We start from the raw sequence: 25,301 nt of genomic DNA, 5'->3' as shown, positions 1-25,301 counted from the left end.
CACGAATGCCACGATCGATATGAAGAGGAAATATTTTCTAAAACTTTATAGGCACCCTTTACTTCGCAATTATAGGGGTCAGTAACCCCACAGTATTACTCAGCCTCAGCTCCATTAGACACCGAATTGGGGCAAGTTAAACTCGTGTAATCTGCGCGTAAAGTACAAGATTACTGTAGTGAAATTGATCGTAAGAAATAGGTCAAATATCCCATTACCTACTTGTTATTTCATATATATTTTCAGTACCCACACCACAGTTCATTATAGATATAATGAAGGCAGCTTTACCGCGCGTTCTTTTCCGTCAATTCTAAAGGATTCCCTGTGGGAATTCTGGAATAAAAAGCCTTCAGGGAAGTTAGAAATGATGATAAAATAACCTTTGGAGTCGCTTCTTCACATAAACGCCTCATAGCTATACAATACTCTACATTACAATGTTATAAAAACATGGAATGTAACACACATGTGTGTTACGATACGTGAAAGTACGTTCCCATAGCCCACGCTACACGCATCCCCTCAGGGTACAGCGTCTAATCAGTAATCACCGTTTTTATTTATTTATTTGAGCCCCGAGAAATGAAGATAAGTGTTTTGACTGAGAGGTATTCCGGTGTGATTGCCGTGGCGCGATGGCGTCGCGTGCGACTAGACTACCGCAGTTATTGTGGCAATAAAGGGCATTATGGAGCCGTTATTGTTGTCAGTCCCTATCTCACATCCATTTGGGCGTCAAATCAAAAGCGGGCATAAATCGACGCTATTTGAGGAGCCCCGAGAAATGAAGATAAGTGTTTTGACTGAGAGGTATTCCGGTGTGATTGCCGTGGCGCGATGGCGTCGCGTGCGACTAGACTACCGCAGTTATTGTGGCAATAAAGGGCATTATGGAGCCGTTATTGTTGTCAGTCCAGCGACTCGGTAATGACGACTCATTGTGGAATTATGTGCACTGTTAGCTCTTTATTATTACGAGTACACCAGTATGTGTGTCTGTATGTATACAAAACATAACCGGCGTAATGAATGGCCATGGCTAATTTTGCAATCGGAATGTCTGCTTTACATCACTTTAGCGAATGTTTTGCTAATTGACATAATTACCTATAACTTTTCGAAATAGAGCAGCAATTGGTACAGATCATCCAATGTGTTGTGCTCTATCTGACAACATAAAGACGGTCAACAGTCGATACGTTTAATAATTGGCAATGCCCGTCAGAAATAGCACGCGTATTATGCAAGCTTCCAACGTTGGGGTCGAAGCAAGGTACGTTGTGCAGGCAATATGAAACCAGTTGAGAAGGCACTGCCCAAAGGGCGAGTACAGACGGAGCATTTCGAAATTTTAAAAGACATTGAAAATCCAAACTTGGCTTTAGTAGAGGGTCATGAAATATATTCTGGGTCGTATGCCCTTCCATTTCATCACGACTTGTCAACCAAAGGCACTGTTTTACTGTTCTATGAGATTTTCTCAACGTAAGAATCAGAGTGTATAATTAAAACTACGTTTTTGTAAGAGTGATGATGACAGTGTTAAGTATATAGGAAAATTATAGGAAGCAAGAATAGATATACAAGGAACATAACGATTGTATATATATATGCTAATACTAGAGGCTATTTAATTGAAAAAAATCATGGGCTCTTAAGTCTGACACTCTATGATGACTTGAAGATATAGATAGCTGATCATTCAACATTCTTGAAATTATACGGTATAATTTTCTAAGCAAACATTTCCTTGAAACCTAACTGATAAAGTAATTTTCAGGACTCACATAATTAAATATCTCCAATTAGGTTGGTAAAAGGAGAGATGAAAATAAGGCAAACCAAATTAATAATACGATCAAAGTTTATTTAAGATTTTGGCTTGAGTATAATAGAATGCCGAATGAATATGGTTCATTTGTATGGTAATTTCAACATTTAGGTTCTGTAAAGTCTCCAAATTGATGGGAATATTCCGGTCGAGGTCCTAGCACACCATGTAGGTAACTCGACAAGTACCTACCTAAGGGCCAACCACGAAGGTCGCCACTAATTAGCATACAGCGCTTCACAAACACACCGCACCGTACGGCGTACATCTCAAAATTATTCATCTTTGAAATAACAATGGTATCAAACCTTTATGGAAGACAAATAATGTACTCAGAATCTTTTAAATGGTAGCAAAATATAACCTTCAACCTTATTAATGTTCGTGGATAATTGCTCGTAATTAGGAAGATAACATGATTAAATAGGTCATAGGTTAAATAAATTAAATATAGCTATACTAAAAGGGGAAGTATTCCCTGAAACATGCTTATTGAAGTATCTACCCACGCTTATACGCCTTTCCGGTGACGACAGTCTCCAAAACTTGATTATAATCCCGTCATACACAGAACAGGGGATACATATTTCAACTGTTGTCGAAACAGCGCGCGACTATTAGACCGATCCGACACAGAACCATTAAATACCGTGCGTCACAGAATCAATGTTTTTCAATTAGCTATTGTCGTAAGACGATAAATTTCGCTGACGCCTATTCTCTTCGGCAATGTCACATCCATATTGGCTACAAAAACATAGTGTAAATGAATTTAAATTCCGCCACAATCGAGTATTATGTTATGTCATGTTAGCGTAACCCAGTAACATACAAGTTAATAGGAAAGGTCAAACTGTAGCCGTGGAGCAAACACGAACTGCATTTAATAGTCTGACAGAGCTAACATTGGTTGCGGGCTCCGATATGCATATCTGGAGTTTATAGCTGCACGAGCAAGTGAGCCGTGGATCAATGTTCGCTGCAACAATGCACATAAACAGTTACCAACAGCGGGCTGATGGCGTCTGATAACCTAGTTCCGAAGAGCGTTCTAAAAGATTACGCACCACCGTAAAACAAACTAAGTCTTTGTATTTTAATTCGCGCATCGAAACCGGTTTTCTAATTTCCAGTCCGGTAACGGTAGTGCGGCCCGCTTTCCGGTTCGCGGGTTGACATTCCGGGCGTGACGTCATCAATTAGTACGTCGCTGGGCCACAGGATACGTTGTACGCCTCCAGCATGCATGGTACAAGGTTTGTTAATAATTTCTAACGCCACAAACGACTAAGTATGTCAGAACACTCAGGTCAAACGGATGCATTCGTGGAAGAGGAAATAAAAGCTGAACTAAATATAGCCGCGTAAGCTTTGCCCGGTCACGCCTGTTTAGAAGTAATGTGTCGAGAGCATAATACTTATAGGCTGACGTGGTTTTACTCTTCAACATAAAACATATTTTATTACGCGTCGTTAGAAAAACGAAAACAGAAACACCTAAAGGAGCAGCTGCATTACTCAGGATTTTTTTAAAACCTGATTACGATTTAAAACGAGTGGGTAATTAATGTAAGTACATCCGAGTCGTCATGTCTATTTTGGGCCAAGCATGCGGCGCAGGAATGTAAAAGTAAGTGCCGATGTTTGTTTATCAGGAGGCGGGTGCAACGGACCATTCATTCAGGGAGAGAATGCTCCGGAGGGTTATAGCTTTGCGCTATTCCTTTTGAAGCTCCACTGCCGTATTTATTTCAGGCATTCCTTACATTTTGTGGCAAGCAACTTCTACATCTGCAGTCGTTGTTAATTAAATCGTATTATATCGTGCCCACTGGATTGTGTGGACGTCACATTGACTGATCGCTGTAAACTGTGAATTCTGCCCTCTCACGCGGAAACAAACCGACGCAGACATTGTTATGATGATGCAGCCAATTGTGACGTTAAATAGACCGGAACGGAAAATGAATAGTTTTGTTGGTCTGCTCCCCGCAAGTTGAATGATTGATCTTGGCGATCGGTGACCTAGAGCCTGGCCCGTGGTGGCGTCGCGCCTGGGTGGCCGCAGCGGATGGACGCACAGACAGTTAGACACGAATAATATCCGGCTACCGAAAAAAAAACAGTGCCAAAGAGCGACGACCGATTACAAATGCAGACTGGGCTAATTGAGACATTAGAAATCGCATGCAACTATTGATTTTAGCTTAGATATGTAATTAAAAAGTCAATCTATATATTAGTCTGCAAAACAAATTACGAATTCTGTGAATTAATCTGCGGATGATACGACAGCCAACGAGCTAACAGCTCGACAAACGTGTGATGTTTATTATTACTGAAAGTCACGTCGCGTCGCCGCGTCGTCGTTGTCGCTAAACAAGCGACATAATTTCCACACAAACCACCAGCTGAACATGACTGAAATGTTATTAACATCTGGCACAATCATACGGAGGCATCGGCGCACACAATTTCCGTAAGGTTACCGACGCTGTTGGATGTTGGAAATTGCTTGTGGATAGAATATTGTACGGAAACAATTTGCTGTCTCTGCGGAATGAGGCCGCACTGGAGCAGACTGTATTGTTTACTCTACAAACACAACTTGAAGAACTTATAAGTAATAAGTGTGCCCGCGGGGCCGGGTTAGCGGTGCACAACTGCAAAGAACTTTATGCGATAACTTCGCACATTATGAGCTCCTTCGTCTGAGCGTCTAACCGGAAATTGAAAATCTCGAAATGCCTCGGGGGAAGCAGCCCCGGCCTCTTAGTGCACACATCGATGATGGCAGCCGCTGATTCCGCTTCAATCAGATTAATGGCGTCTCGCAATTGAACTGATAAGGCCCTCGTTCCAGAATGTCAGCTGACTGTTTCGTTACGAACGAAACAAATACGTTTTCGTCGCTCCGTACACATCAACCATAATCAAATGTTCTCCAACTTTGAATAGATGTCTATAATCAAGCCCCGAATGTCTCCTCGGGTGACAGATTCAAAGAGCGTCAACAGTAAAGCGTTATTGCAGAGCCTGTTTATTACTGTTCTTGTTCCCTTCCTCTTTAATTATTCATTGGATGTCCTACATTGGACAGCTCGATGGCGCAGTATTAAATAAACGAGGAATTAATTAAAGGTTCGTAAACCGGGCGCGTTGTAAAAAAGGTTGCATTATCGGGGCGCTGTTCATGTTGTCCAGTGGCTGCGAATCCCATTACAGTGTTTGAGGCGAAGCACAAAGGGCCGGGCGGCGGAGTGCCGGCCCAGTGCCCCCGCGGTAATTGAATAGTCCGCACACAGCCGGCACATGGGCTTCTCAATTCCTATTTGCAAAAGCCATCGCCCACACGCAGCCCGCACGCCTGATACTTTAATTAAACGATCGGCCATCCATTGTGGAGCTAACCAAAATGTCAGCGCCTATGAAAACTGTTTAAAACCTCGCCAGTAACAAGCAACAATGAGGTATGCTTATTGGGTGTGCATTGTAAATAACGGCATGAACCTGCAGATTAAATCGCACGAAACACATTCATGATCATGAATCAGTGAGGTGTTAAATGAGATCCGTGTCAGTTGTTTATGGAAACTTCCCGTTGTATGTTAGCGATTGGGAAACTATGTATATTGTTTGGAATCCTTTGAGAATACCTACTTAGTTTGAACGAGCTACGCATTCCACATGAAAATAGCTATCTCTTCTCACTTTACCAATTTTCTTAACTTTATTTTCCATGTATTTGTGGCTGTCTGGAAGAGATTACTTTTAGCAATAAGGCCGTCGATGGAGCTTATCATTTTATGTTGTATGTATTATGTATTTCTTTGACATATTGGATTTGGGTGAACTTGTACGTAAGACTGATTATTAAAATCTAAATATCATACTCATTAATAATAAAAAGAACTTCCATAAGATAAAACAAATCCCACGACCTCACATCAAACATAACTGGCGCATTTAACGATAGAGCAAACTGCTGCGGTAACATAAAAACTTAAAATAAGAAACACTAGGTGCTAGCGGTCAGTGTAAACAAATCCGCGGGCGACGACGGATTGTTTGCACGACTTGCGCGCGCGCAGTCGCCGCCGCCGCCGCCGCCGCCAATTAGCCGCGAGGAGAAATTGGCAAACTATGTAGCGCAACCAATCGGAATTCACTGTTCACTTATCAATGTTATCATAACTTCTGATTATAGCAGAATATACCTAATTCATATTTTATTAGAAATCTAGTATAATAATTATACAATTAGGTAGACACTTACACTAGTGATAACCCGCCTGATTCATATTGATGTTACAATTAGAGTATGCAGTACAGACACAGTGGCGACTATTATAGCTCGTAAACAGTATGCCTCAGACACACTGCGGCTGCCAATGTGCGCAGTGAACTCCCGATGACGTACAGTTATTAATTTCAACGCCCCAATTCGCCATTTTAATGCCTCTCCTTCGTAGTAGTAGTAAAACTAATTATAATATTTACGATTGAGGGGAACTAAGAGATAAACTTCACTGTGAGCTGCGAGTTTAATCTCTAATGAGAACGGTGCCGGTGGAAGTTTTCAGGTAGCTTTTCCAGAATATTATTAAGTAATTTATCTTTTGCACTCCGAACGGGGATGTCCGTTCAATGCAGAATTTCTTTAGCGGGATCGCAACCGGGGGCGCATATTAACCAGCCATCCAGACGGGACCAAGAATCTCTAAGAGCAAGCGACATTGGCATGAAAGTATTTTCAGTAAGTAAATGGAAAAAGTTGGAATATCTCAGTATTCTGATTTACATTCAACTAGAGAAATATTCATTTTCTTTTCTAGACATGCTATACAATCATGTCTGGAGCAATTGATAGCCATGACCGCCATGTAAAGTTCACGACTGCGACTATAGTCATTCAAACGTTCGAGAGCGAAACATCGCGTAAGCTTATTTACTTTTCAGCTCACAAAATTCACCTCAAAAGAAGCTCGAAGTACGCGAGCCGTGTAAAATAAAAAGGAGCTCAGAGTAACCGGTCGCGGGATGACGTCATTGCCGAGATTTGAGCTGAAGAATAGCCGTTTCCATTTTTAAAAGGCTTTGTTGAAGCACGGCTTTATTCTAAAAATGTAGGTGAAACTGTTATGTGACGTGAGGCGGGGTGCAGGCATGCATGCCGCGGCGTGGGACCGCCAGGACAATGGGCGAGGGGTCAACAGCCGTGATCAGCCATCGAGGAGCGAGGGCCAGACACCCGCCAACCAAGACGATGCTCCCTTTGATAATAAACGTTAGACACTATCAGCTCTTATTTGCAGATATTCGCTTTGTTTGCTTTGACTTCAGACGGTACTAGTCGTATTCTATTGAGCGCAGTAAGCTTTTAATCATATGGAATAATGTGGTGCTTAATTACTCGAGCTGAAGTGAATGCTAAATGTGGCAGGTAGCGCACAGAGCTCTATGGCAAGTTTATCTTGGAATGCAAGTCGTGGCTTACTGGCACGCAAGGCGGTTGTTTTTATCTACATTTTAGCGTTATCTGTTTCGTAACACTTGTAGAAGCGAAGTCTGCGCCGGGCCCGGGCCTTCCGTTGCCGGTGCGATAGCGCGGCGTCGCGGCAGTAGCTGCATCTGACTTAATAATGGATTTGCCAGGCCATTTCGTTCACGTATCTAGATGCTCCCATTCGCTGCTGCCTGAATTCTGATGTGTCATTGTGAAACAATACAAGGCAACCGGGTAGTTGTAATTGGCAACAATGGGAGCAGAGTACACTGGCTGCCGGTTCGGAAACCGGGTCAAATATTATTTTATTGTGTGTTTTTATTCTGCAGTAGAACAAAAGAAGAGCGCCGGTGTATGCGATGCGAGCTACATTCCGCTAACATTTTCCCAGCAGCTAACAATAATGCAGTTTTCGAAGAATGAATACTTGGAAGACTAGGAATGTCTCATTGGTCATAGCCGCCGCTAAGCTATTTGGAACAGATTTTAATTGAGTTCTCATACAATGCAATATTTTGCAAATTAATTAAATATACATTACAATACATTTTCCAAAATCTGATTCGATTTTTATGGAAAAATTATGAAATGGAAAATTTTCGCATCAAAACATAAAATACAAATAAAAGGTCGCTGGTAAAATTACCCGGTTCGGTTGAAACACCCACTACGCAGACAATGAGAAGATTTTCCAAGAAAAAAGATACTTACTGCAAAATTGTGAAGTAAATTCTCAGCAACAAAACAATTTTCTTGCAATTAGGCTCACTACATAAAAGGATTTCTATTTATATTCCCACAACCTTCAACAACTCTCATACCTACATTATTTTCATATAATATTATTATTCTTTCAGAAAAAATCAACGTCTAGGACATAAAATTTTCCACTATTCACAGAACACAGCGCACGTAAAAGGGTTGTTAGGTCTGTGTTCATCATCATCCATACCCCATACTCATCATTTTAGTACATGTAAATTTGTCTCAAATACATTGGGGACCTTTTCTACTTCTGCTTATGCTATCGACGAAAAAGACACCAAGTAATAGCGCAATCGATACTGTACAATTACACTTTAAGGCTGTCACTAAAGCTGGAAGAAAATCAGAATCTGTCAAATCTAGTGAGGGGGGGTTGAGGTATGCGGGGCGTTCTACGGACAATGACATGAAATTTTAACATAGTACTCGAAAACATAAAAGTGAAGACATGCCACTTTGTTAAAAATATACTAAGTAAGTAATATTGTTTTGTGATACGAAAATATTTATTTTTATTTGAAAGTATTTTTAATATTTAATAATTAATTATATATAAAGTCGTACCCGTGCCGATATTTATACAGGTTGTTGCAAAAAGGGTTTAATACTATGCCGAAACCTACGTGTGCAGCATGTTATTGATGTTATTTCTAAGCCAGGAAATGAAATCAGAATGTAAAAAAATCGCGAAAATATTATCAGAGTTTAATAGTTCAGGGTGTTGTATTAAACTCTGCCCCCGTGTAATAAAAAAAGTATAGTTAGCCGAAAGGGCGTTACTCAGGCGTCACTCTGAAAAACTTTTATCCTACGTAATTTTTTATATTCATGAAAAAATCGCTTCTTCATATAATTTTTTTTTGGTCACGTGACCTTTTAGTTAGACGACCTGTTTTTTTTTTGGTGTTTCAAAAGCAGAACAGTAGTTTGCAGAACTCTGCATATACAGGGTGTCACAAAAGGTTACGTAGCTGGCAAAGGGATATGGGGAGGTCACCAGAAAAATAATAACATGTAAGTACCCCCGCAAGGGAGTACATTAGTACAAGGCGAGAGTGTGTATTTTTTTTTTAAGTACTTATGTGTATTTGGGATATGATAGAAATAATATTTTTGTTTCTTAAAAACCAAAAAATTTACACCTTGCTGCGCTCTTTTGCTCACTGTAAGTACACCTACAAATATTGCTGTATTAAAAAAAACGGTTTTGTTATAACGATTATAAAAAAAAAGTTATTTTCATGTCAAGGAGTCATTTACCTAATTACGATTTCACTCAACAGCAGGTGAACTGAAAAAATAAGTTCTAGTTCTATCATCACTTTAGATCGCAAACATTGTAAATCCACTTTTCTCGGCGAAAAGTACTCTTTGGTGTCAATAGAAACGTTTTTTGAATTCACATGTTTTCCTCTTTATTCGAAAAAAAAAAACTGTATTCCGCATTTTACCATTTGTTTTCCTCTAAACCCCAAACCGTGATTTTTAAACAAGAAAACTTAGTAATTATACCCTTTATTCTCATATACAACGTGCGATGTAGGCGAACGTGAACGAAAACTATGCAATAAGCCTTTGTTTTTATTACTACTTTAGTAAATTACAATTAACAACAACAAAAAAAAATTAACATTGTTGAGTATGTTACTCAACAATGTTAATTTTTTTTTGCAATGTTATGTTGTTAAATTAAGATCTAATATTTTATTAACATGAAGTTACTTTCAACTTTTTTTTGCATTTATGCGTCGAATCACAGCATGACGGCTGCTGCAGCTTCCTGCTGTCCTGTCCTCCAACCAATCCCACCAGTACTGCAGGTTGCGTCGAATACGAGCCATTCTCTTCGACTTGACAAGACAGGTGCTCCCGGAAGGATCATAGATCGCACGGAACCCGTACCGTATAGAGGCAACGGACTCCTTTGCAACAGCCCCCCAGATTCGGAAGTAGCCCATGCACTGCATGGCGAGCACAGCTGCAGCAATTTTTTCGTAATGAATCATTGGGATGTCATCCCCGAAGGAGGCTCTCAGCCTACCTCACGACCTGTGTGACATTAGAAAAATGCACTGTGCTAACGCCGTTTGCGAGCTTGATTTGCAGGACCGCGTTGTATGCCAAGTTCCACAGCAGAGGGGTCCAAGACCTACCGCTGTGGAACTCCGCAACTGAACTTCTTCAGTGAAAACAAACCCTCTCTTTTCGCATCCTTAATGTACTTGTTAGACACGTATGACCTCTGTCAATTTTCTGCAGATAAGAAGACAAGTGATGGTATACAAGAGCCGCCCTAAAGGTTCGCCCTCTAGGGGATAGAGTTGAACGCGGTTACTATTTTTAAGCAAACAGCCAGCGCAACAACTCGCCCGTGGTTCTTATCCTGCTCCGACAGTGAACGAACGCAAAGTATTGTACCCACTATTCGAATCCGCATTTCGGATGCCAAACTGACTGTCCGAAAGGTCGAAACCGTACCACCACAGGGGTATGACTCGTTCGAAGAGCTTATCAGGCTCTTACAGCAATCAGATGTGTCGGTACACTGAAAGATAATCTACAGGCCTGCTTTATTTATTTAGGAGCACTAATGGCCTCCTTTCAGTCATTGAGTCACTGGCACTCAGGCTGCGGTTGAACAGGAAGATAGACTGTCTAAACAAATCATTTTTAGGCTAGTTAAAAAAAACTTTAGGTGGGTAGTATGCCAACTATAACTACAAATAAAACAGTATTTTTGTCTCCTCTAAAATTTGGTCACGAGGAGTTACGATGATTACGATCTAAGGTGACGCTGACGATATTTTATACAAGGTATTGAAAAAAGGGTATAAAGCTTAGCCAAAAGTGGATTTAGGTGCCATTCTGATCCACTTTTCTTCTACAATTTTGAAAATTCACGTAACAAAACCTTTTACATAGAAACTTATTCGATCACGTGACTTTTTACTATAGAGACCGAATTTATTTTTCGAGAATTTCCAAAACTTGGAGAACAAAAGTTGTTCAGAATAACCCCTGAGTCAAACCCTTTCGGCACAGTATACCCTTTTTGCAACATCCTGTATAGGTAATATCAGGTTTATAAAAGACCTGGGCCTGTAGAGTGAGACTCGGCATGGGGAGTCATAATTTATAGATCTTTTAGGTTGCAGTGGCGAATGGGCACTGGTAGCCCTGCCCTTTTCTATAACTATAACTATAGGTAATTTTATGGCAATTTAAAAATGGTATAACATTTATCTATTTGAAAAAATCATTAAAAATATACATTACCTATCACCCTAATTTAAAAAAAAAATTCAGCCCTTACTTTAAACTTATAACACCCCTCTATTTCCTTCAGGGGTTAAAAAACCTGTGTATTTAATATTTTCTTATGAGTTTTTTTTTTTTTAAACTAGGCTCTTACATAGTTGTACATAATAATATGCGGTATTTTATTCCACTTGTAACGCATAAAATTCATAGCTACAGTAAACATTTCATTTTTTTCATGGCGAGATACAGTCGCACTTAACCGCTTTTTTGCAAAGCTTGTTAAATAGATTTAAAAAATTATGTAAATTTTAGATCTTCAATTTTTAAAAATACTTACTTATTTTTAACAACCTGTAGTGTACAGACTACCACATCTTAAAATATATATATTTTTAATTAACTACGGTTTTTGGTTTCAAATAAAACAAATCATGAACTTACTTTTCAACACCCTGTATATTGTGTAGCTTACCTACCATACACAACAGTTAAAATAAAATAAATTACCCCTCAGAATATAAACAGGCTCGCGCTTTGGCATACTGCATTGACCGTATAGTTCTTATACGGAGAATCTAATAAGTGTCATTATGTGCAATGTTTACCTTTATCTATGCATCTGTAACTCTATAGTAAAAAATGTAAACAAATCGAAAAGGCGAAATGTTTTCTAAGAATTTTCGGCTTTTCTGCATCTAAAATGATTAGAAAATTAACTTTCCATAGCAAATGCATATGTATTATAATACTTGTAGTCATAATTTGTTGATTTAATCAGTTTTTGTGAAATATTTGATAAAAAATAAAATGGCGTGGGTATCGCTCCTAACAGGCCGCCACCAGGGCGACGACTGAAGAAATCTGAAATCTGTCACGGTGTCATCATTTTTAAACCGGAATTTATTAGTTTTTTGCAAAAAAAGTTGACTTCTGGTCCATTAAATCCAACTCTTTAAGGTAACTTTGTTAAGAATTTAATTACCTACACATACATATAAGATTCCATGAAAATGGGCCCTCTGATTTCGAGGGTTTTTTCATAATAAGTCAAAAAATGGCAAAAGACATGGTGTGTTTGCAATTTTTTTTAACATACTTATTATAATCCTGCACCAATTTATAAGCAACTAACATGTTCAGTATACCCTCTGCTACAAAATATATTTTTATCAATGTGATAGAAGCCACCGTTTTTCCAATCTAATCAAGTATATCAAGCCGACTTTAGCATTTTAGCTTTAGGGATCCCCTTAATAAATAAAACGTTAAAATATTTTATAAGAAGTACCTATGTGTTTGTATAATAAGCTTTCTAAATACTTTTCTTGTGTTAATAAAGAATATTCTATCTATCTATACTTACTGTCTTCTATCTACCTATATTGGGCCTCGGTAAGTTGAACCTAGCACAGTTTACCATAAACAACTAATTAGGGCAAACCATACGTGAAGGCATCAAGATGAGCGTGCAATTAGCGCGAATTACTCTTCGTGCGAGGATGAGGCTCCGGGGGCCTGTTCAACGTGACACTCACACCTCGTCTTGTGCATTAATTGTACGACGACACCAGACCACGGGTTCTTAAAGTGTGGTCTATGGACCTCTTGTAAGGATTCCTGTTCGCAGAAATGTGTATGGGGTCCCGCTGTAGGTTAGTTTACTCTTAACGTTTAGGTATGATACGTCGTTAAAGTCCTGCTGGACATGGGCCTCCTCCAAGACTGGAGGGTTTTTGCCATAATGAGCATACGGGTTAGAAATATACACAATACAAATATTTAACATCGAACGCCTACTTGTATTTGCCCCTGCCGAAGAATCATATTATTATTAGCGCAAATAAAGAAAAAACGTTATAGGGAAGTTTAAGAACCCCTGGTCTAGCCTGTAAGCGCTTAATGTGGGAAAGATGTTTAGCGTGTTCACTTTGAGTACAATGGCCCAGTGCGCACACCGTGACGGGCTAGCGGGAACACTCGCCCCAACACTCGTACAAGTGGACTGTGCAAGTGGAAAACCCATTTGGAAATTAAATAAAACGTTGCCGCTTTGTTTTGCTACGCCAGCGAGACCTTGCCGCTAGGCGAAACGGTACATGTACAATGTATACCGGTGCTGTGCAGAACTACACAGTTTATAACACAGTCTGCATATTAAATGGCCGCATTTAGCGAGCCGTGTGAAGGAGACGCGAATCCATGCAAACTTACTAGTTACTAGTTCTTGAAGCCATTCAGACGGCGTCGGGGCTGCGGCTGCGAGCTTCATTATTCAACACTGATTGCAATCGATTCAAGATTCAAAACTCTGTCGCGTACCTACTATCGCCCCGTTTCTAAATCAATGTTGCGAATTCGTCCCACTTATTATGTTATTCATAAATTCAAATAACGATTTCCGCAAACATACATTAGTGGAAACAAACCTAGAAATTAAAACAAACGTGGATATAAAAAGACGTCCTAGATTTTTATCTACAGAAATTGTGCACAAATTAAACAATTTCAGTAGACAAGACTGAAAGCAACTGGGGTAAATTAAACAAACGAATTGGAAAACATTTCCTTTAGCGGGATTCTACAAACAGCCATGTTCTAATTGTGTTTGAGGGTGGAAAAATAAACTGAAACAGTAGCTTTATCTCTAGGCTTAAATACAAAGGAAATTCTTATCCGAAAAAGTAAAAGCTACGGAGCATCAATAACACGTAAAACTTTCAAAGCTCTTCTTCTGAGGTTGGAGATTCATAAAATACTTAATACTTATGCAATGTAGGTATGGATGGTCAACTAAATTAGAAGTACCTACGTGAAAAGCCTGATGCACCGCACCTATTCGAAACTTTGCAAAATGTCGCTCTAAGCACCATTGTTAACCGATTATGGCATTCATTTGGGTCGTTATGACAACAAAACGAATGCGCTAATTAAAGATAATAGAGATGTAAAATAAACCGACAGGAAAATGGCTGTTGTGATGCTCGTTTGTTTGCGAGCTGTCGGTGACATGTCGGACTGAGTGAGTTGTAGGTATGTTCTTTCTATACAAAACTAGAGGTATAAACGGCACATAAGAAGTTAAACAAATAAAATACAAATTCTTGGTTCGAATTTTAATGATTGCTGCGTTACTTAAATTTTCTATATTCCCAAGTTCCGAGAGTGCCAAAATTCAAATTATGGTCATAAATCAAAACTTCAGATATCTAATAAAATGTTTTGTAATGTCTAAGTGATTACCATTAATTAGTTACGTTTATTTATATCTCGCATGTATTCATAGTCAATTATAATAAATTCAAAAAAAGAAATAAATACTATAGTACTACGTACTTTAGAATAGTATAGAACACCTTTATTTCATTCATACATCTGTTTATTATTGAGCAGAGATTAGGGGCGTCGCGTCGGCGTGAAGATTTGACGCACAACTCACGAGCGATGCGCCTGCAAGGCCGCCGCAGAAACCTCACGAGGGCGATAATGCAGCCTAACCACGGCTCATGCGAACACACACATGTAATAATAGCATTAGGGTGGAAATTGGTTGCGGACGACTGAGGTTGCTGCAGACGACGTGTCGCTACGTCACTATACTACCATTCAGCTACGATTATTCCTGTGATGTTTGGAGTTTTAGTGCCAATTTCTCCATTCTCGGTTAGAGCATCACCAGGGAGTAGTGGATAACTTTTTACACATCTGTCATGAATTTTATAAGGAGATGACGTTTAATTTATAAATCAATCCCTGTCGGTTAGATAACCGACAATGGAGAAATTGGCACTGTCTTATAGATATCCCATATTGAAATTAAACGAACGAATTTGCCTATCTACAATAATATTGTATGAATGAATCGTATCTTATGAATTGTAATTAATAAAAGCATTGTATGTGTTCCTAATACGGTAAATAATTGAACAGATTTGTTATTAAGTAAAGGTAGAAAATCAACAAAACACCGCTTATGTAAATAATTAGATAGTATCCATTTCTGTTTTCATGACTTTATAGATGGACTGTACTCTTACCAAACATACCTACAATCGAAAAACTGAAACCTTCCTACATTGACCCAGTCGGATAATGAATGTAGAATGTAACTTCATATGTACACAATCGATCTCATTGAAACTAACGTGTCTGACCGTATCCGTAACTCAATATCAAACTCATTCACGGTAGCATAAGCATCTAATAACATGTCATTACCACTGACATATTGGGCCTCCAAGCATCATTTTGATCACTGTTATTGCCTACACTCAGCTTGGGAACAGAAGCTTGTTTGTAAAACTAATGTTCAACACGGATTTTCGCAACATCGTATCCGAACGGAGCTAACGGTATAGAGTGACTCATAAAGCGCTATTTTTGAACGGAATATAAAGTAAAGTACCTAATATAAATTCATGAGAAATCCGCGTTTGGTCGAAATTGTATCAACATATGAAACTGTTCTCAGGAACTAATAATTCGTTGTTTGGTTCAGTCAGTTATCAAGTGATTTCACAGCTACTATAAAAATACATTGGGTGTAAGTAGGTCGCATTCTCAGTTAATAAGTTCGATATTGTACGGTCACATATCGCCTAAGGGTATTCATGTAGTGTTTCTGAACCTTATGTGTAGCGATCTTAGCTCTTTCGCCGTACGAGCTAGTATGCCCTGAGTATGAACGCTAGGTTTTGGGTGCCTATTGTACAGAGCGTCTAGTGTTCTCATAAAAGTCTGTAGCTCCAGGTTATTAAGAGATTACCTCTGAGCTTGGGCTTAATCCCACGTGGACCTTCATAGGAGCCGGGCAATACATACTACTTTAATTATATGTTAGGGTCTCGCTCGCTTTATTTAAAACAAACGTCTCTAACTCTAATGCTTAGAATCTGATCTAAATAACAGGAAAAAAATATGATTAATTAAATACAACAGAGACATTTTATCAGCCATAATGGGTAGTGCTAACATGTTCCCTGTTTGCACCTGTCCTGTGCACGTGGAGGTATGCCGGTAGCTCACGACCATACGCCATGCATGCTGATGAAGCAGTGGGGCTACTCTTGTTGGACGAAACAGTGTTGAAGTTTTGGTAAGCTGTAATGCTACGAGATAGAGTCGTGTTTATCGCAGATGGAAGCCGAAACTTCGTGTTTGGTCAAGAGTAGCCCTCATGTCTCCTTTTTATAAGGATCGGAGCTTTTCGGCCAACGTCGATGCAATTTCAAACGCCGAAAGATATGTCGACAAAGCCAGTTCTTGATTACAGTTATAACCCTGTACTTTATGATATGCATGACCAGGTTTCGGTTACAGTTATAAATAGCACCTCTACTAGGCAATCCAATCAAGGATGTGAGGGATTATGTATAAACGTGCAGCTTACATAGAACATAGGGAATAGGGACAAAGGATACGCGCAGGATTACGGGGGATTATGTAGATTGGACAAACAAAATTAGGTCAGTAAGCTAGGATTAATTAATACTGATATGCCTGTTCTTCTTAGCGTGTCGGTGACAAACAGCTAGACTAGGATTTGTCACCGTCATACGGAAGCTCTTTAAATATATTTCTTTAGGCATGTTTCCAGTTGACCCTGGAAAACGATCCCCAAACGTTACATTTCAATGCCGCCGCTCCATCTTTTACACGTAATTTCAGACCGGATTAAGTGTTCGTAGTAAATGCGTCTGGCCTACATTGGGTAATGGCTGGTAGCGTGTCTGCTAGTTCGAGGCAGCGCGAGGTGCCCGGGGCATGTCACGACACAGACCTGATGTAACCAGGAGGGTTACTCTATACTGAAGAAAAAATTACGAACGAGAGCTGTCGTGCAATCGTTCAATACAACTAGATGAAGTCGTGCTTCAGTCAGCGCTTCGACACTTAGATTTTCGTCATATAGAGTAACCCTCAGCCGCGGCCGGGACGGATAGACGGACATTACACCACTTTCCCCGAACTATGACCGGAAGTACGCCATTATGGTAGTATGTAGGTACAAAAACTGATTTGTTGTCGAATCATAATGGGCAGTTACTGATGTAATGATGGCTATTATTAGTCATTCCTAGAGGCAATTATGAACAGATAACTAAGAATGTAGGGATGGGTTTTCTATTTTGTTTTTTTTTATTGTTTACATTTGTAAGTAAATACAAATAAATAAAGTACTTACCATTTCGTGACACATCAAGTTCAACCAAGTTTTCGAAATTCTGTATGTCTGATGGAAGTTTGTGTATTTCATTATCACTAAGTCCTAGTCTTCTCAATCGGTGGAGTCTGAAGAAATTCTGAAACAAAATAATAATTTTATATTTTATTTTTTTCATTTTTATTTAGTACCTACTGTTATTGTTATTTAGTACTCTGTAAAAAAATATGAAATACCATCTCTCTAACACCAAACAAAATTGATGAGATAAAAAATGGACAATATGCCATAGAATCTAGAAGAATCAAAACTCTTAGATATGTGAAGTTGCAGTGCCAGCATAGGGAGCCACCAAGTTGCAGTGGCTGTTGGCGGAATAGAAGAAAATTATCCAGGATTAAAATGGAAGTTTGCACCTTAAAGTCACATCAATTCCATTCTAGTGACCATGTAGGAACAAAATGTCCCCTCTTAGAATAAAGGGACCTATGAGACGGGGCCGTAAGTACCTAGATGTACTTTTAAACCCTGTATGCAGTAAAGTGCTTAGTTGCAACGCAAGCACATTAGGGACAGTTTAGGACCATTGAATCAGAAGGCAACCCCATGATGGGAGTGTGTGCCTGCAATGCCACACACCATGAAACGCCACTCATACTGATTCTGTTACACATTAATGTTAAAAAAACATATAAGTTTCTCACTTAAGATACCTATCTACCAAAGCATCAACTAAGATCTTGCTGAATGACAATTGAGCAAATCATGGCACTGAATGCCATACTTAATTTCTGCTGGACAATGGCAATGGAAGATTAGGGTACTTATTCCTAAGACATTGTGTAGGTGATGTTGTGGTGCGGAGTGCGGTGATCAGTACCAGTAAACAGGGCAGGATAATAAGAATGGTAGAATTGCAGTTATCACAAACTGTTGTTTAGTGATTGATGCTATGTGTATAATACTGAATGCATATTTACTTTTCATATCAGTGAATTGCATTTACTAAACATTCGGTGCAGGTAATCATACAGATTAATCTCAAAGGTGTACAACTTCATCTTTATCTACACCTCAATCGTGAAAAATTAATGCAACAGTTGCGTGGATGCTTTATTTACACCTGTTTAACGTTCCACTGATAAGGCAAACGCCCACGGATGCCAAAATATTAACAATATCAAAACCGTGTCACTACCACTTACCTTCGGCAAATCCCGTATGTGATTAGCATCCAGAAACAATTCTTCTAAACTCCTGGAATATCGCAAAATTTCTTCAGGTACTGTTGGCAAGGAGCAATGCCGCTTGTCTACACATTCCACTTGGCGATTACATTTGAACAAAGGTATACACCGAAACATGATGGACACTACACTTTAAACAAACTATACTTTAACAATGCACTGACACCACACATATTTGAGCACTTTCAAAGAATGTAACACTGATTTAGCGTTTTTTTATCACGTTATCAAAATAATACGTAAAAATACATCCCGCACCTCGCCCTCGGAAAGTGAAGCCACAAACTGACAGTGTTGCTATAATTTACTCCACATATTTAAACGAGGCGTTTTAAAAAGTTGAGATTTTATGATCTATCAATTTTAAACATTTAAACTCAAATAAATCTCACCACCATCATAAATTTAAGTAATATTTATAATACCTAGGTTTAAAATACGTATAGTATATGACAAAATACATTGTTAAAGTAAAGTGATACCTTCAAAATAATAGTAGATTATTTTTAAAATACTGGCAGCACTAAAAACCGCTAGGTCTGTTGCGTAAGAGGTAAAATAAAAAGTCTAATGTCTACGTGGCGTGTGGGTCATAAAATCATGTAAATTTATAATCAAAATAAGCTGAAAAATAACCGAAACCGTGTTAATTTTATTTTAAAAAAGTGTTTAACGTATTCTCAAGCCTCGCATTACATTTAAGTGATGTTATTGTTCTGAGACTTCGTTAAAAAACGTCACTGTCACTCCCGCCTCTGTGACATATGACAGTGACGCATGTGTCAGTGACCTGTCACTGTCAGTGTCATTTTTATATTGTGTTGATTTTGCAGGCAGGGGTATCCAAATTCTGCTGTTTTATATTTTACATCTTTGAAAACTTTCCATTTCATTTCCCAACAGTATATTTGTGTCCTAAGAATGGATTTTAATCTTGACCTAAAAATGGATTTTAATCTTGGCTTCATAGGAGGTGGAAATATGTCCACAGCTGTCGTCAAAGGAGTTTTGAAAAATGGTACTCAAATAGTTATAAGATTATTTTTGCACAGCTTTTATAGATATTTGTGGATTTTAAAATGTTCTTAAATACTGTACTAATTCAAACTTTAATGAAACCTTTCAGATACCCACCCTGCATCTAAAATATGGGTTTCTGGACCACATCTAGAGAACCTGCAACACTGGAAACAGATGGGAACTAACATTACAAACAAAAATGGTGAATTACTCAGTAAATGTGATGTCATATTTTTGGGTGTAAAGCCAAATATGTTACACAGGGCTGTTTCTGACTGTATTACCGATTTCAATAACCAATCTCCTAAGAATGTGTTGTTTATTTCAATGTTGGCTGGGATTTGTATTGATGATTTGAAAAAGGTGTGTGGGATGCATTGACATTCTTGCTCATTAAGTTTCATGCTTGGATCAAACATCAAACTGCTTTCATATACCCGATGGTAAAGTATGCTTTAATCCGTGTCAATGTCTCATTATGTTTCAAGTATGATTATTATCTTGTTTGTACATTCCGCAAAGTCTACACTACTGTACGCTAAGCAAAGGCTAAAACATTACAACACACATCTACTAATCGTCACAAGACTCAAGTAAACCTCATCAACAAATATCATCATCATACAATTTGTTACAGGCACTTGAAATACTGCCAATCAAGTTTAAAGTAGTGCGGACCATGCCTAACACCCCTATGGCTGTTGGGAGTGGGGCATGCCTTTACACCCCTGATGCCGGTGTGCTTGCAAACGAATGCCAGATTGTTGAAAAGCTGCTCAACAGCTGTGGAATATGTGAGCGAGTTCCCGAGTATCTCATCGACTCACTCGGGGCAGTCAGTGGATGTGGACCAGCATTTGTAAGTTCATTTCATTTCATTTAACTACACTTACATAGTGTAAAAAATATTCCTGGAAGTATACTTAATCAGCATTAGACTTCAAAAGGAATAATTTGACCTGTTATTCTCAAACACTAATATTAAGTACTTACCTAGTAGTGTTCAAGATATTTTTTATATAAGTTAAGATAAGTCTGGTAAAATTACGACATCATGTGACTCATGCCTTGTGCTCATTACACTACAAATTTTACTACAGTTATCTGAACTGATTGATATCAAGGAACAAAACGAAAATATTTATGCTATGCAAACTTTATCTATAACAAACAAGCCACCCATGATTGCCGATAAAGACAGATAAAATTCATTCTCTTAACCACAAACAAAAAGAGGTAATATAAGATTGAAAACAGTGGTAAATATTCTGTATTTATAAAAAAACACAATATACAACAAAAAAAAATTTGCTCACTCCTAAAAAGACTTTAACCTATATTTCCAGATGTACATAATAATAGAAGCATTGGCGGATGGTGCAGTGAAGCAGGGCGTCCCACGGGCCCTGGCGCTGCGGTTCGCAGCTCAGACTGTGGTTGGCAGCGGACAGATGGTGTTGCAGAGCGGCAAGCACCCGGGCCTTCTCAAGGATGAGGTCTGCTCGCCGGGAGGATCCACTATATGTGGAGTCACCGCTTTGGAGAATGGGGGAATCAGGTATATTTTTTAGGTTTTTATTGTATGCTTGCTTTATTTATGCAGACTTCATAGTTTCTTCTTGTTTGCCTGTTAGAAAAAGAGTAGCACTTTGTGAATCTTCAGCAGCTGTTGCTATATCCGGCTAAAAATAATAAAATAGGCTATTCAATAATAAAATAGACTGATTCAATAATGTTGTCTAAGTATGTTAGGAAAAAAAGTTAGTTCTGATATGACAAATAAGTGCCTTTATTTTCTTTTTACTATTTAACACGGTAACATAATGCTTATAAGTTCATCTTATACTCATACATAATTTCATTTCTTTTTATGTTTTCAGAGCAACTTTGATTAATGCTGTGGAAGCTGCTACACAAAGAAATAAAGAAATGGGAAAGAAATGAATATACAATACCAAAGATCTGATGAAAAACCTCAGCCATGTTTTATATAGTATTCTGACATAGTATTTTATCATAACATTTACTTACAATAATTATAACCAGTGCATATAATCCATAATTACAACCTACCTCTGTTGAATTCTCTCTTGTATTAATGATTATTTATCGTGCTAGGAATATTGTTGTTCATTATTAAGTACATTGCAGTGCGTAACTTTTGTATTTATGTAAAAGGTTGGCATAGCTGACTAGGAAAGTACCTGAGTACGTTTAAAAAATAAGCTCAATCATCGATATTATTAGTTGAAAGTTATTTTTAGGCTTGCATACACTAATACGCTTTTAGCTATTATATGCTTTTGCATTATTTAAGATTTAAAAAAATACTTATAAAGTAGCTAAGTTAATTTTGAACACTTAAGTATGTCCATTATTTTCAAAATGTGGTCGATATTGAAATAAGAATAATCTTATGTAGCGTATACAGTAGCGTACTATGTAATTAAATTACAAGAAATAAAATATTGATGTTATATTTTTTTTTGTTTTTTAATCATTTCCTTTACTTTTAATTTTTTTTAGCAGTTTTCGTTTCTTGTTTACATAGCCAGATAATTCCTAATGTGTCGGTGGTGGTACGGTAGTTGGTCGGTCGCTCTCCAGTCGCCTGCCAGTAGTACACGGTGATCCTTGCCGACGACTTCATTGCTCCAGCGGTAGGTATATGTATACATAGAACAGTCAACTGTTCGAGACCGAGGTATCTGTTATTTCTAAAGGGCGAAAACAGTCTTGAAACGAAAGTATCTCTAGAAATTTGTCCTCGACTCCAGTGCGTTTCTCCAGTAGTGCACGCAGTGGCGGATTAAGAGCATCGGAGGCCCTAAGCACAAAGCCTGTGTAGGCCCCTAATTTAGAACTTGCCTTAAGGGCCTACGGCAGGCGCGGGTATCACCACAGTTGCAACTACGCAGGTACGCCGGGATATGCCGGGCAGATATGCAGATAGTATGATATATATGATATGATATATATGATATGATATATATGATAGTATGGCAGATATGCCGGGCTATCACACGGCACATTTAAGTACGCGCAAGCCTCATTTTTAACCGACTTCGAAAAAAGGAGAAGGTTCTCAATTCGTCTGTATGTTTTTTTATTTATGTTTACCGATTACTCCGCCGTTTATAGACCGTTTTCGAAAATTATTTTTTCGATGTATTGGGTTGAGCTCAGGGGTGGTCCCTTTTTTCAGAATTTTATTCTACCCGCAAGGGTGGGTAAAGGGGTAAAAACAGGGTATGAATTTCCATTTTGAGCACCTATAAACCGATTCTAATAAAGTTTAGAACGTAAATATAGTTCTTTTAAAAAATAATATTATGGTGACCTTGAGCTGATCTGATGATGGAAACGGAAGGCAGTCAAGGGAACTCCTCAACGGTATATAGCAACTACCTCGTGTTTAGGCTTGAATGATTCGTATTGACTAGTAGAACTTATTTGCATCTTACTTTTGATTGACAATTTTTATTGCAAATAAACTAAAAACAATAAAATAAAATAATACTTAAATAATTAAAAAAAAATCGACTTCATAAAACCACTACTTATCAATCATTTTTTAAAAATTATTATTTTATTGTCAAATTCGTCGGCGTGGAAACAGGAAACAATGTTTCCCAATGAGGAAGTATTTCTTCTACTGGTATATTTTCAATGTTTGCAAACAACTAGAGTTTTTTCAATAGAAAAAAGTCTAGTTGCCTGCTATACCCAAAAATCGGCGGGGTTAGCGCGGTATACACTTTTTCCACCCATTCCATAGTATTCCATGTACCTACAGTACAAGCCGGCCTGTGCAGTTGGGAACTGTGGTGATACTGGTGATAATGGTGATCACCCACCACCAGGACCCGAGGTGTGCGGGGTTGCGCAGCCGGAATTACGAGTCCGGCTGTTTGGACCAGGGTACTACGGGCGTCCGGATCTCGAGCCCTCCACTAGCTTGTTAGTGGATCCGGACTTGGGTATGGATTCGTAGTGGCGCGTGGTTAGCTACAGGGGGGGACAACGTTCGTCTGCCCGGTAGCTTGTCACCGGTCGTCTTCCCCGTAGCTAGTGGCTCAAGTAGCGGTTTAGGACGAGGGCCGTTGATGCGAAAGAGTCACAGGGCACGTGAGTTTCCCTTATAGTTGGTCCGACCTCAGTTGGACCGACATCTCCGGTGCTTGACTGGATATCAAGAAGTGCGTGACAGATAGCATGCGCCGGCCGACCCAGCTGTGTAGGCTCCATGGGTAGACATGTAGGTCTGCATGTCGGGAGGTGAGCGCGCATTACAGCTCCGGTACCAGAATGGAGATCTGGCAAATGGCTTCTTCATTGTCCCTAGTGTGGATCCAAACACGAGTGCTCCGGATCCGGATGGAGTAGGGGAAATGAGCGTGCCATCAACAGCTCCGGCACCTGTCAGGACATCAGGCGCTCACCACCCCGAGGCGACTCTCCTTGTGAGTACTGTGGTTATACGCTGCAGCGGCTAGATCCACTGCTCCATGGATCCCTGATGTCAGACTGCCACTTGACTGAAGGTATAGTGCCTGTAGATTATGACTAAGTCGTCGGGAATTACAGGTCACTATATATCACGTAGTTCGAAAATGGGTATCGTGTGGTGATACTTACGCGTGTGGTAGGCCCTTTACCAACCACACGCACGGTAATCCGTGTTTAAGCCGGCCTGCGCAGGCAAAACTGTGGTGATGCTTGCGCGTGTGGTAGGCCCTTTAATCAGAGCAAACTCATTACATCGGACATATTGTGGATGAATAAAATGTATGTATAAAATGAAAATGAGACCCTCTGCACCTCTGGTGCCATAGGAACAACAACAACATAAAATGAAACAGCAGCAGAGGATGGGGGCCCCTGGAGGCCCGGGGCCCCAAGCACGTGCTTGTCGTGCTTATAGGTTAATCCGCCACTGAGTGCACGAGACTGTTTGCTGATGCCTGCAATGCTAGATTCTTACTAACTTTCAGCCGGTTTCAATACCGTGATCTTAATCCATTCGATATTTTCTCAGATAAATCTATAATTTGTAAAAGTAAAGATTCGTATTAATAGCAAAAGCAAATATATATCGTTTTTGTATAAAAAATGCTAGAGGGATTAGATATAATGTTAGGTACCCAGAAGCTCTAGTTAAGTATGGAGTTTTGATACGATCACTTCTGAAACTAATCCCTATGAAAGAGTAGCTACTTACTTTACCTACCTACTCGTGTCACGACTGTATTTTTTCCATAACAAATGTCGTCACGGTCACTGAAAGCGCTGAATCCAACTGGTTCCATACAACTGTAACCCTATACTCGAGGCAATAGCCCAGACCTAGAGCCCCGCAAGGGCAGTGTCTTCCAACCAACCACCCGTGGATCCCTTTATTAACGAAATAGGTGGAACACAATGCTATAGATACCTACACCTATGTAGGTACGTGCAAAAAGCATGAAGTGAGATGGTTTTTTGTTTTTTGTTTCAGTTTAACGGTCT

The 25,301-nt window shown here is 39.1% G+C and overlaps 2 protein-coding genes across 19 annotated transcripts in view; one reads left to right on the top strand and one right to left on the bottom strand.

Annotated features, from left to right (window-relative positions):
• The window catches only part of LOC105384569 (protein lap4), a 97,603-nt gene extending 78,534 nt beyond the window's left edge, over window positions 1–19,069 (bottom strand). For 16 of the 18 annotated variants that reach the window (XM_048621742.1, XM_048621748.1, XM_048621740.1 and 13 more), the window contains exons 1-2: window positions 18,732–19,069; window positions 17,548–17,665 (exon numbers count right to left, since the gene is read on the bottom strand). In XM_048621742.1, coding sequence (XP_048477699.1) covers window positions 17,548–17,665; window positions 18,732–18,890 — 277 coding nt within the window. In that variant the 5' untranslated portion in view covers window positions 18,891–19,069. The remainder of the gene's footprint in view (window positions 1–17,547; window positions 17,666–18,731) is intronic. The other 2 variants (XM_048621756.1, XM_048621757.1) reach the window with 1 other exon arrangement.
• Window positions 19,070–19,578: 509 nt separating this feature from the next.
• Window positions 19,579–22,277, top strand: LOC105384550 (pyrroline-5-carboxylate reductase 3). Its single transcript, XM_011554816.3, has 5 exons — window positions 19,579–19,791; window positions 19,900–20,156; window positions 20,431–20,652; window positions 21,140–21,351; window positions 21,674–22,277. Exons 1-5 carry the CDS (start codon window positions 19,695–19,697, stop codon window positions 21,735–21,737), a joined length of 852 nt encoding a protein of 283 aa, XP_011553118.2. The 5' UTR covers window positions 19,579–19,694; the 3' UTR covers window positions 21,738–22,277.
• The last annotated feature ends 3,024 nt before the right edge of the window (window positions 22,278–25,301 follow it).

The sequence above is a fragment of the Plutella xylostella genome, chromosome 6 (assembly GCF_932276165.1).
Source record: "Plutella xylostella chromosome 6, ilPluXylo3.1, whole genome shotgun sequence".
NCBI lineage: Eukaryota > Metazoa > Arthropoda > Insecta > Lepidoptera > Plutellidae > Plutella > Plutella xylostella.
This window is presented reverse-complemented; position numbering and strand designations above follow the sequence as displayed.